The 12563-nt window shown below is 42.6% G+C and overlaps 1 protein-coding gene across 9 annotated transcripts in view; it reads right to left on the reverse strand.

Annotated features, from left to right (window-relative positions):
• The window catches only part of lrp2a (low density lipoprotein receptor-related protein 2a), a 50596-nt gene that overhangs the window by 13610 nt on the left and 24423 nt on the right, over positions 1-12563 (reverse strand). For 4 of the 9 annotated variants that reach the window (XM_046053142.1, XM_046053149.1, XM_046053148.1 and 1 more), the window contains 23 exons: positions 12338-12515; positions 11972-12185; positions 11632-11871; positions 11229-11417; positions 10843-10947; positions 9659-10594; positions 9384-9549; positions 9145-9303; positions 8758-9047; positions 8451-8651; positions 8230-8256; positions 8084-8119; positions 7741-7983; positions 7515-7640; positions 6054-6173; positions 5361-5492; positions 4571-4772; positions 4181-4476; positions 2940-3606; positions 1573-1743; positions 1259-1482; positions 949-1126; positions 7-203 (listed from right to left, as the gene is read on the reverse strand). In XM_046053142.1, the coding sequence (XP_045909098.1) occupies positions 7-203; positions 949-1126; positions 1259-1482; positions 1573-1743; positions 2940-3606; positions 4181-4476; positions 4571-4772; positions 5361-5492; positions 6054-6173; positions 7515-7640; positions 7741-7983; positions 8084-8119; positions 8230-8256; positions 8451-8651; positions 8758-9047; positions 9145-9303; positions 9384-9549; positions 9659-10594; positions 10843-10947; positions 11229-11417; positions 11632-11871; positions 11972-12185; positions 12338-12515 (5297 nt within the window). The remainder of the gene's footprint in view (positions 1-6; positions 204-948; positions 1127-1258; positions 1483-1572; positions 1744-2939; positions 3607-4180; positions 4477-4570; positions 4773-5360; positions 5493-6053; positions 6174-7514; positions 7641-7740; positions 7984-8083; positions 8120-8229; positions 8257-8450; positions 8652-8757; positions 9048-9144; positions 9304-9383; positions 9550-9658; positions 10595-10842; positions 10948-11228; positions 11418-11631; positions 11872-11971; positions 12186-12337; positions 12516-12563) is intronic. The other 5 variants (XM_046053147.1, XM_046053151.1, XM_046053143.1 and 2 more) reach the window with 4 other exon arrangements.

The raw sequence follows: 12563 nt of genomic DNA on the forward strand, positions 1-12563 counted from the left end.
ACCCACAACATAGCACAGGGTCTTCATCTGAGCCATCATGGCAGTCCTGGTTGCTGTTGCACAGGAAGTTTGGATTGATGCAGCTTCCATCATTGCACTGAAACTGGCCAAGGCTGCAGTGGCGAGCCGGGCAGGTGGAGGGCTCATCTGAGCCGTCTCTGCAGTCCCTCTGGCCATCACATTTCCACCAGATAGGAATACATCTGTTAAGGCAGAGGTAGGGCCAAAATCAGCATGTTTGCCAGAGCTTTACATTATGTGAGAAAAACTGAATGTGGTGACTAATGCAGCGAAGAGCACGTTAAATAAAATAAATTCCAAAAAGGTTTCCTTGACTCCATTTAACCATTCGAAACTCGGTCATCACTACTTACTCTATGAAAGGCTGCTAAAATGTAAGTGAACGTAAAAAAATGAATGCAGCATGTGTAGTTTTTCACATCAATAAATAGTTACTTCACTCATTCTACATTTCTACAAATAGTTTTACCCACCAGTATAATTCTATAGATATCTATATATGAAGGTTTGTAGCCTCGACTGACCCGATTACTGCACAGTGTGTGCACATTTCGTGCCACAAATCTGGTGGATTATATTGTGACACTAACAGCAGGGAGCGCTGTTTCTCTATTTGCAAACAGCAAACAGAAACACTGTGTTTTGAAATCACAGATTATGGATGGAGCAGGTGAACAGCCCATGTAAATACAGCTTCCAGGACTTTTTTCCTCCTCAAAGAAGGACAACAGAATAAAAACACACAAAGCAATGCCAGGATGACCCCTGGTATGGGATAACAACTACCAATCATCCTAACGTTGGTCTAACTTGTTTATACAGTAGTAGTCTTACTATCAAAGTCAACAATGACATATTTATGTTTAAAATGGTGCACATCATATAAAAACAGTGCAAGGCATAACACAATAGGAAATCTTGACAAACCGTTCATTGTTAGCACATCTGTACTGGGTGCTGGTGCACATGGGAAGGCATCGGGTCACACCTCCTATTTGAACAGTCAGGAAATGTTCGGGGCACTCACAGGTGTGTTCCCGCCCCCCATGACGGATCAGGCACAGGTGAGAGCAGCCTCCATTGTTCAACGCACAAGGATTGTTTACTGCCAGAGGAAGAGTCAAACAATCTCAATTCAGCACAGGTGGGCAAATACAGGCGAGGTATTGTTCAGCTTCACCTGTGCTTCACCTTTATTTAAGGTGTTTAATGAGGAGATTCTGAGATTTTAACTCACCAATAGGCTGTCTGTAAGGATGACATACATGGATATCAAATGGTCTGTGAGTGGTGTTAACCAAGACCTGACGACCAGAGCCGTCGTATTTGTTGCCTTTCTCCACTGTGTGCGTGTTCCAGTCAGTCCAGTATACAGTGTCCTCGAACACAGTCAGGGCAAACGGATGGGGCAAATCTCCATCATACACCGTGTGTCTGTGTTGACCATCCAAGTCTGAGTATCTGATGAAAGAAAAGTCAAAGGGTTACAAGTCTGCACTGCATTTACCGTCGGTACAAACAGTGAGATCGCCTCCTGACAAATGTACTTACTCGATGTAATTGAGATGAGCGTCAGACCAGTACAGCTTGTCATTAGTGTAGTCAATCGTGATCCCGTTAGGCCACTCTACCTTGGTGGTGATGATAGCTGCTTTGTTGGTTCCATCCATTCCAACGCGACCTATAAAGGCGTTGTCTCCCCAGTCGGTCCAGTATACCAATCTAATACCAAGAAAAGTACTTTAGATCACATGATATCTACGTATAGCTGAAGAACAACTTACTTTTGAACAAAACATTTTGACTAATTTTCACTCAGTATGAGGAAGAGCCAGACCGATTTTAGAAAGCTACAGATATTGAATAATATGTTTGAGTACTTTTTGACATGGATCCTCAAATTAGTTTTTTTTTAATATTTAAGATAAAGGCAGGATATTTTACAGTTGAACAACAAACAATACCACTAAAGATGATAGTAGCAATAGGATGACAGTACGTTTTGAATAGCTACCTTAACTAAAAAAGGAATTATTAGGATTTTTTATTATTAGGAATTATTCCTAATTATTATTAGGAATACACATGATTAATCAAAAACAAATAAAAAAGTAATTTAATTTAACGTGCACATCATTTCATGATTATTTCCTGTGATTTGTACCAATTATAGGTAACATTCAATTTATACATTTCCAGATAATTAATTCCAATGAACTGGTGTAACCTGGATTGTCTCACGGCAGGTCACCTGAATATAATGTGAGAATGTGTCTACAGGCATAAACCAATTTCCAATAATAAATAATATATTGCAAAATAATAATTGGGGAGGGCAACACTGAAGAACTAGCAAGAAACTGCTCATCTGCAAAACACATTTTTATGTGCAATCAGGTAGGCCCACCAATCAATTCATTACAGTCCTGCACAACAACAGAGACCGGATTTTTTTCATGTTTGTGTTGGAGCATTTGATTTATTGATTGCTGTCAGGAAGTAAAGAGAATTTCAACAAATACAGTATAACAAAAAAGCTTCTGAAATAAATTACCTACACCAGCTTTAACTAAAAAAATCCTAACTAAAACTGTCTCAAAAATTCGATTCTATGTGTATTTTCCCTATAACTTGTACCAAATTACAGAATTCTTTTAGGAAAGTTCATAGAAAATTACAGTCATAAAAAAATAAATGACCAATAAAATGTAACTACACTAAAACTGAAGAAAAATCAAATATTCATAATAATTCAGCCTATAAAACATTTATTTCTGCAATTTGCTGCACTGTATATCACATACGCCGATACCAATATATAGTGATATGCCAATATTAGTGATAATATCGGCCCTGCAAATACAGTATATCAATCATGCTCTATCCTAAGACTTAATTTTTCTTTGTCTCCGACTCACCCGTATTTGGGATGCAACACAATAGCTCTGGGGTTTTCAAAGCAATAGGTGTTATTGGCATCGACGCAGTGTTCAGCCAGTTTCCTCACAAATCGACCATCCAGTTCAGATACTTTGAGACAATCCAAGAAGCTGTCCACCCAGTAGAGTTTCCTGGCTATCCAGTCAACTGCAAGGCCCTCCCCATGCAGAACTCCATTGACCACCACCTCTCTGTTACTGCCACCAAAGGACATCCTCTCAATCACTCTGCGGCTCACATCAATCCAATAAAGGCGCTTGTCGACACGATCAAAGTCCATGGCCACCACACTGGTCAGACCCTGCAGGATCAGAGAGTAGGCCTGCCCGTCTGTTGACAGGTTCCTAAGGTAATAGCGGTTGCTGAAGATGAGGTAGGGTGAGATGTTGCTGTTCTGACGGCAGCTGCGGCCATCCGGCTCTCGAAGGAATCCTGGGGCACACTTACACACGTAGGAGCCAACGGTGTTCTCACAGACCTGGCTGCACACGCTCGGTGTCTCCGCACACTCATTGACATCATCGCACGTTTTGCTGTCCGACATGAGGCGGTAGCCAGGGTGGCAGGTGCAGAGGAAGCTGGTGGGTGTGTCGGTGCAGTTGTGATCACAGTGGTGGATGGATGGGTCTGTGCATTCGTTGACACCTACAGTCAAAGAAGCATAATATCAAGTTTTTAAAGTCATCAGCAAACACTTTTATCCTGTCAGACCAATGTATTCATGGAGAAACAAAACAAAGATATGAGGTATTATTTGTGATATTGTATTTATTAATTTAACTATTTATTTATTAATTATTTTTGTCTATTTAGATCAAATAGTTTTTTTGGGTCTATACATTCTTAACCTAATTATAAATATGAGTTGCTTAGACACATTGAAAACCACAGTATTTTAATCCCAGCTGTGTAGTGAAAATGCTGTATGCTCTCCTTATTCATTTGCTATCCACAGGTGCAGCATTTGTATTAGCCAATTATTAGTAATGTACAGAAAGCACAATTGTCCTATGTTTGGTTGTTGTCAAAACTGTCAAACCATTTCCTGATAACAATTTGTGGTGTTATTTCTCCATCTTTCCCCACACCGCCTTCTGCACTTCTTTGACATCTTGTCTAGAGAGGGCATGTACCAGCTGGAGAAACCCAACAGCAGACAAACACTGTAGAGACTGAAAGGTTAAAAGGACTACAGTTCTGAAAACCTCTTCACACTCACCACATCCCTTCTCATCGCTGTTGTCAGAGCAGTCATCGTTCCTGTCGCACACCTGGCTCATGGGGATGCAGTGTCCATTGTCACATCTGAACTCTCCAGGGGGGCAGGTGGGGGCCAGCGTGCGGCACATGTGCTCCAGCTCATCAGACTCGTCTCCACAGTCGTTGTCGCCATCGCAGACAAAGTCATGGGAAACGCAGCGGCCGTTCTGGCAGGTGAACTGGTGTTGGTGGCACGACTGGTAGGTGCAGCCCCGCTCATCGCTGGTGTCCCCGCAGTCATTACGTCGATCGCACCTGATTTCAGAATACGGGCCAGAAAAGATGAACGCACACTGACAGACAGACTGATTAGGGTAATTTATGATATTTTAAAGCTAATTTTTCTAACCTGTAGGAGCCGCGTATGCAGAGGCCATTGCTACAGGTGAACTCATTGATGCCACAGGATCTGCGCGTGCAGTTTTGATGTTCATCTAATGCATCTGCACAGTCTGCATCTCCATCACACACCCAGTCACGCGGGATGCATTTCCGCTGAGGTGGTTGGTTATTCACACAAGTGAACTCCGCACTTGAACATGTACGATTGGCTAGGAAAAAACAAAACAAGAAATCAGATAGGCGGATTTAAATAATGATGGTGATGACCCAATGTCAACCTGCATTTTTGACAATCCAAACATTCCAAACTGTATTTCAAAACATGCAGCCGTGACTTCAAATTCTATGTGATTGATCCACATTGTTTGAAGTGAGTCTCCTACTGAGTGCTGAAGTCTTTAGCTTCGGGCATCTTATTATTGGAGCACAGATTGGTGAGACATTAGAGACTTGATCCACCCTGAGCCAGGAAGCCAGAGAAAGGAGAAAGTGAGGCAAGAGAAATCAGGAATGTCAGCTCTTTGGAATGGAGACCTTCTAGAGGAGACTAAGATGCAGGGCACTGCCAGTGTCTCCCACACAACACTCCCCCAGTGGTGTGTATCCTAAATCCATCAGCGTCCTGAATAACGAGGGAAGCAGGAGGGGGAAAAGTGGAGAAGTGATGGGGACCAAGAAGATGGGCTACAAGAGTAGGACATGAAGAAGTGGGAAGATGAAGAAAAGGATGAAGAAGAAGACAAAGTGAAAAAAGAAGTGGAAAGAGAAAGCATAAGAGGTAATAAAAGAATGCATACCACAATTATGCCTCTGGTCTTCGTCACTCATGTCGCCACAGTCATTGTCCCCATCACAGATCCAGGATGAGGCAATGCACCTGCCATCATCACAGCGAAACTGATCTGTGTTGCAGGTTCTGACCGCTGTGGCTGCAGAGACAAATCATACAAAATTAAACTGTAGTTAACACAGCACAGTACTGTGTTTTAATATCTTTTGACACAACTTTTATTATCTTTTGTAACAACTTTTTTCCGTTTTTGCCACTTATCTCAGGTACCTCCCCCACTGCTTTTTTCCTAATGAGCAAGTCACAATACAACACTGGCAAAGCTTTCAAAATAGTAATGGCAACTCCACATTCCCATGCATGGTGAGCTATCTAAACAAAAGCCAAAGTGAGGCTCTGTAACCCCTGGTGGACAAAAGGAGGGGGAGGTGCTGTTTGTCAGAGGACACTGAGGGGCGTCACCACAGAGGAATGCAGCACACAATAGGAGGCCTGACTGACCACATCGTCAACAAAGAAATACACCACTGACTTGCACTCTCCGCTACATCACTCACAGCACACTCTCACACCAACACACAGATGCAGATTGGTGGCCAGACACAAACACACAATAACTGAGCAGCTGATGATGGGGCGGGGGCAGACACACAAAGCCAACAAGTCCGTTTTGGGGGTGAAAGAGTTGTGCGACACTCACTGCAGGAGTGAGGTTCATCAGAGCCGTCAGAGCAGTCAGTTCCTCCATCACAGTACCAGTGGGCGGGGATGCAGCGCCCGCTAGAGCAACGGAACTCACTCTGGGAACATGTGGATGTCGCTATGTAGAAGATGTAGAAAGGCATGAAATCACTTGGAGGACTGTGGGAATCTAATCATGCTGATGAAGGGGGTGGGATACACACTGATCTGTTTCTGACTCCTTTATATCCTCTTTCTCATAACTTTAGGTAGATTCAAATCCTGTTTTACCCAGACTAAGCAGACAAAAGATCCCTTATTTGCAACACATCATACTCAAAATGATTTCTAGTTACAGACTATTGTATCCACACACAGGAAATAAGTGGTATTTATAAATACCTGTTTACCTAACTGTTTGCCTGTGTCTGAAATCCCTCCACATTTGCTCTTTGGTGCACTATATTTACTTTCAGCTATTTTATTTGAGTGTGTGAAATCTCAGTGTAAAATGTATACACTGTGCAGTGCAGTGCACCCCAAAATGTACAATGGAATAAAAATGTCCATATCATTTAAAAAAAACACATTGCAATGTAACTTCTCAATGTAAAGTAAACTATTTAGAGTTTATTATGTAGGGAATAGTGAATGACTAAAGGTGGGTCACAGTCATTTTGGATACAGCATACGTGACAAGACAATAAGCTTTTTTATTGCAGCTGATATTTTAACATAATAAAATGTATGATATCTCCATCCCATACAAGTGTCCTAGTGAGCCAATCTACTGAGCCAGCATTCACAACAAACCCAATTTGAATGCAACCCTAATTAATATGATTAATTCAGGGTTTGTACAGCTTTTTTAAGAGTAGAATTCAAGCACTTTTCAAGCACTTTCAATGTATTTAATCAAAACATTTCCAGACTCTCAAATCATCACATCTTTTATAATTGTTACTATAAATGCAATTGCAACAAATAACATTTGCAGAACTCCTTTATACCCTCATCAATCAATTTATACTGGCACTTTCAACAGTTTTTCATATTAACTTTGTTTGTATGTTTTTATCTTAATTATATAATGCTTGCTAATTTCGAGGCCAGGAGACAACAAACAAGTATGACGACAGGATAGTTTAATTTCAAATATTAAAAGATTTTTGGTTTAAAATGAGTAACTGTGATAAAACACCAGATTATGTTAAAAAAAAAAATCAAGCACTTTGGATTATATTCAAGCACATTCCTAACCTGGAAGACATAATGATTAACACTGAGAATTTTCCAGACTTTGTACAAACCCTGTTAAATACAACTTTTCTGCAAGGACATCAAAATGTCTGCCATGGAAAAGGCCTATTAAAGCTATAAACACATAAAATAAGTTGTACAATTAATATAAGGACAGAAAATATTAATTAGTAACTGAAACTGAAAAAAACATTAACCCTAACATAGCAGACAAACTCACCACAGTGTGTAGGACTCTCGTCGCTCATATCCCCACAGTCGTTGTCTCCATCACACAGGTATGAACGTGGGATGCAGATGTTAGTAGACTGACATTTTGTGTGCTCTGGCTGGCAGGTTCTCTCAGCTGATAATCATGAATTAGAACGTATGTATTTTAATTAATAACCACTATGATTTGAACATTTACCCCTGTTTGATTTCTGTGGCAAACGTAGGATACTCACGGCAGTTCTGTTCATCAGACGTGCCGTTGTCATAGCAGTTGTTCATGCCATTGCAGACATACTCCTTGGCAATACAGCGCCCATTGTTGCAGGTGAACTCTGTGTTGGGGTCACATGGTCTGAATAGACAGCCCACCTCGTCACTATTGTCTCCACAGTCGTCATAGTGATCACAGCGGTAGTGGTATGGCACACATCGCCCATTGCCACAAGTAAACACTGTAGGCTCACAGGTGTGGAAGGCTGCCAATCAGAATCGAGAACAGGTCAGAGCTCTGGCCAAAAGAGAGTGGGGTCAGGAAAAAGGCGGCTGACAAACAAATGCAGTGGAAGCTCATTTTACCTGACAAGGCGATAAAAGACGACAGCAACTGTGGGACTGCATGCAAAGATATGAGCATATTTATTCGATTGTTAGCGTGGATTTGTTTTAATACTGAGGGATAACGTGCATGTTGAAATTTAATCATGAAGCGCAAGCATACACACCAACATAGTTGAAGTCAGGTTTAAGTCCTAAGAAATTTATTGAAGCAAAAAATAGAACTTGTTAGTATTGGTGAAAGTAAAGAGAAGAGAGGATTAAAGGCTCTACGAGGACCGTTATGACTAATAATCAACAGTGAGGTTTTAGATATCAATAAAACACAAAATGAGGAAGAAATGCAAATAAAGAACCATAAATTCAAGCTCTTTTAAGAACACCCTACCACAGACTCTCTCCAGCTCATCGCTGCCATCTCCACAGTCGTTGTCATTGTCACATTTCCACTGGGCACGAATACAGCGGCCATTCATACAGGTAAACTGGCCTGGCTGGCAGCGAGTCCCATTATCAGGGATACAGTGCTTGTTGTCAGCCAGGTACCAGCGGCCTTCTGATGGACACTGGCACTCCGCTCCATTGGGTCCTAACAAGATGACATTGTGATAGAACAGTTTATACAATTAGTTGGGATTTTTAATAACCGCAACATTATGCTGAAAAACAAAGTGACAGTATGACACTGCGTGTACCTGGTGTACAGATGTGGCTGCAGCCTCCATTAAACTGCTGGCAGGGACTATCACACTGCTGCTGCTTCCTGCTGGCCAGAACATGGATGTCCATTGGCCTAGATGGAAGGTTCTGAATCATGGCCCTCTGGCCAGAACCGTCGTGCTTGTTGGCCCGATAGATGCTGCGTGTGTTCCAGTCAGTCCAATAGATGAACTGGCCGAACATGGTCATGGCAAAGGGGTAGATGGCTGTGCCGACAATAACCTCCCGATTGGACCCCGTGAGAGAGGATCGCTCAATCTTCTGTCTGATGGCAGAGCAAAATAATAATAATAGCAGCAGCTTGACAATGTAATAGACAAACTTGAGTACATATTTCAACAGTGGAATTTTTCAGGTCTTACAAGCTGGCGTCTGCCCAGTAGAGTTTCTGTTCTTCATAGTCCAGGGTCAGTCCATTGGGCCACACAAGACTGCTGTTCACAATTTCTGTTCTGAAGTTTCCACCTAAGGTGGCACGTTCAATCTTTGCATGGGTTCCCCAGTCTGTCCAATACATGTATCTATGGAATAAATAGGGATTAATTTTTAAATCTCAGTTTAATCTAATAAACAAAGAGAGTGTGTTTTGTGTTAGTCTTACCCCCTGCAGGGATCTAATATGATGGCCCTTGGCCTGGACACATGGGCTACAATAGTCCTTTGAGAGCCGTCCACAGACATGGAGCTGATGCTCTGGTTGACATAATCACTGTAGTAAATTCTTCTGTTTATCCAGTCATAAGCTATGCCATCAGGAGCCCCTAGATCTGTTCAAAGATAGGAACCAAAGCAACATTAGTAATATCACTGCTATCATAAAAAAATGAAATAAACAAATAAATTAGTATATGTTGCAGTGTAAGTCCAAAAACCTACCTGAGGCCACAACTACAGGAGCTGCGATGGGAGAAGACTGAAGGCTGATGTAGCTGATCTTGCTTGCTCCTGCGCCTGAGCTCTGTGTATAGTAGATCCTCCGGTCTATGAGGTCAAAATCCAGCGCCACTGAGGTACGTGGCACATTGATCACAGGGAAGGGCAATGTATGGTCCTCGGGGTCGAGGCGCAGGCTGCGCACGGTGCTCTCAGTTGTGTAGATGAGATAATCATCCCTTGACACTACACAGCTTTCACTATCTGCTGCAAGATTACCAAAAGCGCAGCTGCATTTTTTGTTCTGGTTACCTGTGCCAGAACCTGGGAGGGCGAAGCAGAAGTGGGCACAGCCTCCATTCTCCTCTATACAGGGGTTGTAGTTAAGCTCCTGGGCAGCGGTAGGCTGGGTACGCTGGTCAAAGATGGTAACGTCCCTCAGCATGTTGATGTTGTCTCTAATGACGGCAGGCTGCTCTGTGCTGCCAGGGTTTTTGCTGGCTTGGAACACCTTCTTGAGGTTTCTGTCCACCCAAATGATACTACTCTCAAACACTGAGATTCCATAAGGAGTTGGGTAGCGACTGCCATACCTGACTATCTCTGTCTCCCCTCCTTGAGGGTTGACTCTGGCAATCATATCCAGGGAGTCATCTACCCAGTAGACGTAGCCAGTTTGCCAGTCCAGAGCGAGACCTCGTGGAGTAATAATCCCTGATGACACTAAAATTGTGCGGTTGGTTCCGTCCATGAGTGCTCGTTCAATTTTGGGGTTCTGACCATAATCAGCCCAGAACAAGTATCTGTTTCTGGGGTCCACCACAATGTGGCGTGGCATGTCCACCTGGGTCTTTAGAAGCACCCTACGGAAAGTTGTGTTCAGGCGGAGCACCTCCACATATGTCTCAGTTAGGAAGGCGTTGGTGAAATACAAGTTCCCTGAGGGAAGAATTCAGGAAGGTCAGTAGCATCATATATTTGTAAGTCATGACGTCATCAATCACAAACTGCTAACTATAATAGGTCACAATTAAAGTAGACATTACTAGCTGACATTATGATGGTGTTATCAACAAATATATTCTCTGTTATGCCTACACTTGTAGTGATGCAATTATAAATGAGTAACAAGCAAACAGATTTTCCTGGCTGAAGCTGTCTCTTCCTAAACTTGCTAATGGAATCACCTCTCCTGTCACCTGTGTGGGTCTGATCTCCATGCTCTGTGACTCCTGTGGTAAAGCTTCTTAACTTTGACCCTACCAGGCAGTCTGCTGTCTGTGGCCTGTGTCCTACAGCAAGTTCAAATAAGTCAGGCTCTCTTTTGGGTTCCTGGTTTACATCAACAGATTAGGAGCAGTGTATTTTTTCAGATGAATTGAAACTTTTCATCGCTGTGACTTATGTGAAGATTAGAAATGCAACCAGGAGGGAACTGAATGCATGTATAGCAAAGATCCTAAAAATAACATTTTAGTTTAGTGTAGTGACTTAACTGCACACTACTTACAGTATGCGGTTAAACAAAACAAATACTTAGATGAACCGTTTGCGAGCTGGTACAACAGCATACCTGCAGCCCAGTCCACAGCAATGCCCCGTATGCCGTTGCGTCCTATTCCAGATGTTACAAGACTACGTAATCCTGAGCCATCTGGCTTGATCCGTCTGACCCCATTCTGTGTCGCCACAGTGCTGCTGAAGTCACACCAGTAGATGAAACCAGAAGCCATGTGTACATCAACATGTAAAGCATTACGGCCTGCAAGAGGATAACCTAGTCATTAGAGGCCATTTTTATTATTTATTTCAAACACATTACATTTTATTTTCCATTACTCATTATTCAGTTTATTACTACACCTAAACTCTTTTTTAATTGTTGGACTTGAATTCACTCAACAATTTTTGAAAATTTATGAAAGAATGTATCCTATTCAACATACAGTAGTAGATAATTTATGAGAATCACTGACCTCTCCCAGCCACAGGAACCATGGCCTCAGAGTGGTCTGACCCTTCCAGACTGAAGCCTTTGATAGCAGACAGAGTGGAGATGACAACATAGGACTGGTAGGGAGTGCAGGTCCTGTTGTCAGCATTAACTTTAAAACCTGTGGCACATGCACAGGTAAACAGACCCTGTGGCCGAGGCAGGCAGAGCTGCTCACACACTCCCATATTGTTGGTGCAGCCATTGGATATACCTGCAGAGGCTGAGTTTTTAGAGAGAATACAGTAAGTCAACCACAAGACAAAGCAACAACAAGCCAAAAACAGAGAATGAGGGTGACAGTGTCTCCTGGTGTTACTCACTGTCTCGATGATGCACTTTCAGAACTCTGAGTCCAGAAACGTTGTCTCGCAGCACAACCTTGTTGGCTCCTGTGGACTTGTCCACACGCTCTATGACCTCAAAGTTCCGGTCAGTGAAGTAGAGGTAGTTTAGATGGACAGCCACACCCCAGGGGTGAGACAGGCCTGTCACTATTGTGATGCGGTTACTCCCATCTGGATCACCACGCTCAATCTGTGGAGATTCACATACCAGACAGGGCAGTCAAACACGGTATGTTAATTTTGTACAATTACCAAGATGGGTTGCATATTATATTACGTTTGTCAAAACCTTATTAAATGAACAAGTTGTGATACTTGAGAGCTAAGAGAGTGAAGACCCACCACGCCAGTGCTTGTAACAGCCCAGTACAGCTTGTTCTCTCGGATGTCCACAGTGATGAACTCAATGTGATCTAGGTTGTTGGTGAACAAGGTGACAGGGTTTAAGCCATCCATGTCTGCTGATGCCACCTTGGCAGGAATGCCGCTCTCTGTTCCCTGGTCTGTCCAGTACAGTTTGCTTAGAAGATAAGAATGGAGGTTAGGGTTTAATACTATGATGGAAATC

Source organism: Micropterus dolomieu, linkage group LG07 (assembly GCF_021292245.1).
Source record: "Micropterus dolomieu isolate WLL.071019.BEF.003 ecotype Adirondacks linkage group LG07, ASM2129224v1, whole genome shotgun sequence".
Classification (NCBI taxonomy): domain Eukaryota; kingdom Metazoa; phylum Chordata; class Actinopteri; order Centrarchiformes; family Centrarchidae; genus Micropterus; species Micropterus dolomieu.